The 6000-nt window shown below is 39.5% G+C and overlaps 1 protein-coding gene across 1 annotated transcript in view; it reads right to left on the bottom strand.

Moving 5' to 3' along the window:
• The window catches only part of LOC121503513 (dynein assembly factor 5, axonemal-like), a 39712-nt gene extending 35293 nt beyond the window's left edge, over positions 1 to 4419 (bottom strand). The window contains exons 1-5 of the mRNA XM_041777972.1: positions 3882 to 4419; positions 3176 to 3360; positions 2888 to 3012; positions 2628 to 2746; positions 302 to 534 (exon numbers count right to left, since the gene is read on the bottom strand). Coding sequence (XP_041633906.1) covers positions 302 to 534; positions 2628 to 2746; positions 2888 to 3012; positions 3176 to 3360; positions 3882 to 4419 — 1200 coding nt within the window. The remainder of the gene's footprint in view (positions 1 to 301; positions 535 to 2627; positions 2747 to 2887; positions 3013 to 3175; positions 3361 to 3881) is intronic.
• Positions 4420 to 6000: the final 1581 nt, after the last annotated feature.

A 6000-nucleotide genomic window follows, 5' to 3' on the forward strand; every position in this document is an offset into this window, starting at 1 on the left:
TTATTTCATAGCATGATGAATGTACAGGTCACAACTTGTCCACGAGAGCGTTTTGGAGTTGTTGGATTGTATATTTGATGAGTTTAATGAGGGAAAGCCGGAATACCGTCTGCTTACATTGAGTTGGCACAGCAAGTCCGAACTCGGCAGCAGCGATCTAAAAACAGCTTGCACCGACAACTGAAGGTAACAAACCTATTACTAAGACTATAGGAATTATGGCAATGGACGAATTTGCCAAAATGTTGAAGTATCCCTTTAAACATGTAGCTAAAGTGATAAATAGCTCTCTGGGACTCACGTTGGTGACCACGTCCCTCTCTGTGTCAGTGCAGGCCTGGTAGAGTGTGGCAAGGAGAGGCTGTAAATGCTGAGTGTTGTGGTCTTCAGCGTGGAGCAGCAGCACAGCGAGCAGCTGGGAGGTTCTGACCCGTGTAGGCACCAGCCAGTCGGTCACATCATGGGAAATGGCCGGCACCAGTCTGCCCAGGTTTCTCACCACAAGCTCTCTGCACCCGAGTCCTGGACGCTCCTCTGGAGGAGAACATGCAGAAGACTGAACTCTTTTTTTGTGGATCTGTGCATTTATGTTTTGCCCTATTTTACCATCTATGTGTTGTATATATTGTATTTTTATTACAACTTTGCAACAATTACACAATGGAATAATGAAAATACGCAATAAAACATCTAAACTTTAAAAACAACTTTTATAAACCACCGTATCAATAATTCACAGCTTTTAAATGTCTGCTGACTACGCTGTAACTCATCACATTTTTTACCATAACTTTTTATGATTACATTTGCCCCTTGAGGAACTTGTTAGAGCAAGTAAAATACATTCTCCAATAGCCGTCCACATTTCAAATCCAGCATCCCGTTCTACCACCTTCTTTCTCTATGCTCCTTCTTGGTCTTCGCCTATAGAGACACTAATGAGGGAGGAAGAGGGAACCAAAGGGCTACAGAGATAAATCAGAAAAACACACCAGGACAAGACAAAACAAGCCCCTTTTCTGGTTGTCTTTCACTGTCTGACAGCGACCTCTTCACACTGGGAGGCCTGGCAGATTTATGACAGCATGGAAGAGAAGACAAAGAGGGAGAAGGAGCCTTTCCTTTCCCTTCTTCGTCACATATAGCAGATTTAAGAGGTTGCAAAGCCTAGGAACTCTACTTTTCACACACTCACTGAGGTTGGCCCTATACTGTAAGCCATAGTGACCATGTTCAGGTTCATGATCATTCCTGCCCCCAGGGCAGACATTTATCTTTTCCAAGACAGCACCTGCCATTAAAATTTGCTGTCATGAACCTTAATTTTCACTTATATAACAATTTTGAAGGGCTGCAGTAAAGACGGACAATTAAATACAAGAAGGCAGGAGTGATAGCAATGACATACATAGTAGGGGTGCACCGATTGCAATTTTCTGGCCGATCACCGATCTTTAAAAAGCCTGACCTGCCGATTCTGATTTTTTTTATAACTGACAGCATACACCTTCCATGTTACAATCTTATTCTATTGAATAACATTGAACAATACCTGTGTTTTAACTGCACATGAGGTAGTTCTCTCAAACATAAATGAAAAGTTTAAAGCATTGCTGTCCAAACTACTAAATTATATCAGTTCCTTCAGTCTTTCATTTTTCACATTTTAGTAGGTAGAGGCACATGAAACCGATCTTATCCATCAATCTTATTTACAAGGATTGGCCAATCGCTGATCTCCTAAAATTAAGAAATTTGGCGCCAATACCAATTTTGGTCGATCGATCGGTGCACCCCTAATTAAAATATCATTTTTTTAAATGATTAATTGTATCAAAATGTACAGAAACATAATTATTCCAGCCATATTTTAACTGAATGAGAAGGCACTGTGTAATTGCAAAAATACATTGGCAACATTTAGAAATGTGGATGCAGCAGGCAAGGTGCTGGCCAGTTCACCCACCTCCAAATCTTGCCTAACCCCCCCTTCCCCCACTTCCAAATATTGCAAACGTACTTGTGCAATTCAGTTAGTGTTCAGGGGTATGCTTGCAATTTTTGATCATTAAAAATTACCTAGTATATGTTGTCTATGTTTATCATTTTAAACAATATTGTCTTCACCTACATCTTATTTGAAAATATGTCAGTATATCATAAGAACTCAATATACTGCCCAGCACTACAGTTGCTTTGTTCAAAATTTATAGTCCAACCCAGATCCTTCTTATCATGGGATTAAGTGTTATTTGATGATGGTTTAATAACCCACAGACGTACAATGACAAAGACATATTAGCTTATTTAGACATCTTATTTACAAGGATCGGCCAATCGCCGATCTCCTAAAATTAAGGAAATTGGCACCAATACCGATTTTGGCTGATCGATCGGTGCACCTCTGATACATAGTACAGTTTTGAATTTGACTTAGTGTTACGGTTTTTAACATGCATTGTGGGTTGGCAAATTCATCTAAATGTCATGTCACAAGAAGAGTTCGACAGCACTAAAGTCAGAAAATCAGCAATGTGATGAAACTACTTTTTGCAGAGAACCCAAATGATAGTGTGATTACCAGAACAAATAAATGGGCAGAATAAATCAAGCTGGCCTTGACTTACCTCCTGCTGGGTAGAAGGGAGGTGGGGTGAGGAGAAAGTCCATTTTGTCCTTGATGTCCTCCTCATTTTCCTTCTCCCACTGGGCACCTATTTGCTTCCATAAATCAGCTGCAAGAAGTCTGCAGGAGGGGAGGGAAAGGGGAGGGAGATTTGAAAAATGCAAGTGTGCAATTCTGGATAAAAGGACATTCGTACAACAGAAATGACTTGTGTCAAAGTGTGTTGTAAAGCAAAAAGAAACATGACAGTTCAAATTTTACCTTATTTCTGGGATGTCATCGCTGATGCTGCTCAGCAAGAGAGGGATGAGTTTGTGGAAATAAGAGTATCTGTCTCTCATGTGAAGTAGCCAATTCCCAACAACTACAGTCACGGCTTTCCTCACCTTAAACACAAAACATTACATGAAGGAGGATGAAATTCAGTTGGAAAACTACAATTGATGACATGTTCTTACACTCTTAATGACAATTACAGGCACTGGAAGCTATTAACGATTTAAGCAGAACATATAATGACAAACAGTGTTAGGATGCTTTAAACTGAACCTGTGGTGAATTGTCAAACAGTCTCTGTGCCAGGTGAGAGAGCACATCATCCACGTTTTTTCCAGTGCCATGCTGAATGACAGCTCCAGTGGCCTCAATGGCAGACACTCGTACCCGGGAGTGCTGATGAGAAATTGTCTGCATGAGAGGCTTGATCAGGCTCTCAGCCTGCAAGTGAAAGTGGTCTACAGAGAAAGAGGGCGAAGCATTTCAGACAATATTCTTCATTTGTTAACAGTGAGAAATGTGACTGGGTGAATTGTTAGTTATTTTTGTTTTCCTGCGCAGAACACTGTTTATTTTCATGAAAGTGTGTGTCTTCTGCCAGACTTCAAATGCAATGTGGAATTTATTCAAAGTGACACATTTGTTAGGGATGCATGATATTGGATTTTAGCCAATGTCCAGTATGCCAATATTTGCAAATCAATTATAACCATTACCAATAATGATATTTAAAAGTAGTTCAGACTTAACGCTGCAGTCCTTAAATCACACTTTAAAGTGTAAAGAATGGTGATGAAAAATGATAAGGCTTCAGCTGATTTAGACCTGTTGGTTCAGTCCAAAATTCATGGAAAGTCATGATCCACTTTCTCTGCTAAGTTAGACCAGCAGTAAAGTAGGCTTTTCTATCGCAAACATGTCCGCGTGCCGTGAAACCATGACAACCGACTTATCCACAACATAAAGTAACTTCACAAACCTGGCACAGCCTTTGCAAGGCTGACGGTGCATTTGCAGCTCTCCTTTTTGACGTCTGGGAAAGGGTCTACGATGGTTCTCTGGAGTATATTAATCACATCATTCAGATAAGGTGCTAAATGTTTCCCGCACACCTCCAACGTCAGCGAGAGCATCTCCATGGCAGACAGTCGAAGCTCCTCGGCGGGCTCCAAGATGTCTTTTTCACCGAGCCTTTGAGCCAGACAGGGCATAAAATAAGACAGGGACTCCTCCGGTTTGGGGACAGAGCGAATAAATTCACTTAAAGTTGTTATCGCAGTTTCTCTGCATCTTTCCATTGGGTCTGACAGACATTTGAGCAGAGGCTTTAGGAGGGCAGAGAAAACCTCCTGTAAGACGCTGCTGGAAAGTCCTTTATCTACAGTTTCCTTCTTAATCACCTCTAAAGCCCTCTTTCTTGTCGCCTTGTTGTCTTCATTCAGACAGTTTAAATGTCGAGTGAGTCCTCTCAAAACCTCAGAGGCGGCATGTTCATCTCCAGCCGCCATCGCTGCCATCTTGACTGTCGTTATGGCAACCGAGAGCCTCACGACAAACAAACAGCCGGTTTACGGCAGCTTCCGCTTCAAAATCTCAAACTTTATTAACAACAACAACACCTCCTTATGCTCAAGCCTCTTTCTGAATAAAGTGGTTATTTGGTGCTGAAAACATATAAAGCGTAGACAAAAGAAATATTTACCAGTTTTTGCAGACAAAACTTGAATGTTATGAAACAACGATTTATAAAATACTTAAGGGCAATTTGTTATAGCCTCTAAGTCCACACCAACACCACGTGGAGGGCCCATGGGGGTGAGGAAAATTCTGATCCATTGTGAAGTTAAGCTGTGATAACAATATCTTATTCTTAACCCGAATATTAATCACTCCAATAAGAGCAACAAAAGTGAATTATATTCATTAATGCTGTAGTACAATAGATCCTTATTTCAAGATGTAAACATTTTTTCTTGAAACAGATTTACCTTTTTTAGGTAATGTTAAAAATGCGAATGGGCATATTGAACTAAACCATTTGGAAAGTAATGTCAGACATCAGGATGCCAGAAAATAAAATAGAAGAAATGTTGACAATTTTAGTGGAAAAGTAATTCAGTTATTGATAAAATGACACGAAAATAGGCAACAGGTGGCGAAAATGAGTTAAAAGTTGCAAAAAGAGGTTGAAAGTGGCCAAAAAGTGGCTCTTGGTTAAAAACGACAAAAAGTGGCAGAGAGTAGCAACATGGGTAAAAGTGGCATAACTTTGGTGAAAATGGGCTGGAAGTGGCTAAAAGTGGTGAAAATTGTTCAAAACTGCCAAAAGGAAAAGTTATGAAAATGGGTTTTAAATGGCAAAAAGTAGCAAAAATATCTTAAAATTTGCAAAAATGGGCAAAACTGGTTAAAAGTGGCATGTTGGTGTTAATAGTTCCAATAAACAGGTTTAAAAAGGGTTAAAAGAAGGAAAATTGGCAAAGATGGGCAAAAAGTGGCAAAAACTGATTAAAAGTGGAAAATATGTAAAAGTTGCAAAGATGGGATGAAATGGGTTATAAGTTTCAAAATGGGTCGAGAAAGCAGTGAGGTAGCAGTTAGCCAGGATGCTAGCACCAATGCTACTGGTCCAGCAGACATGCATTGACACTGTATATAGATCACAACTGTCTGGGCCCATTTTCTGGGTTTTTCAGGGGCCCAGGCAGTTCTATGGGCAACTCTGACTTTGTGTAAAATACACTTTATTCTTTGGCACTAATGCACAGGGCGAGGGATGAAACTATGATTAAAATTTGTAGGCCTTTTATTTTTGCATAGCCTTCCAGTATTTAAATAGTTGGAATATGCACTTCAAATATGCCCTTCAACAAATGGCATTGATCTCCTGATTTTTTAGGAATATTACATATCATAGTTATTATTTCTTAGCACAGACATGTACTAGAACAATTATTATTATTATTTGTGATTAGAATAAAGAGCAAAACACCTTACCCCAAATCACTTTTTTAAATATATTGGTTTTCATGATGTGTTACCTTTTTGTTTTTGCAATTAAAATATTTGATTAACTTCTTCATGCCTATTCAATATTT

Source organism: Cheilinus undulatus, linkage group 21 (assembly GCF_018320785.1).
Source record: "Cheilinus undulatus linkage group 21, ASM1832078v1, whole genome shotgun sequence".
NCBI lineage: Eukaryota > Metazoa > Chordata > Actinopteri > Labriformes > Labridae > Cheilinus > Cheilinus undulatus.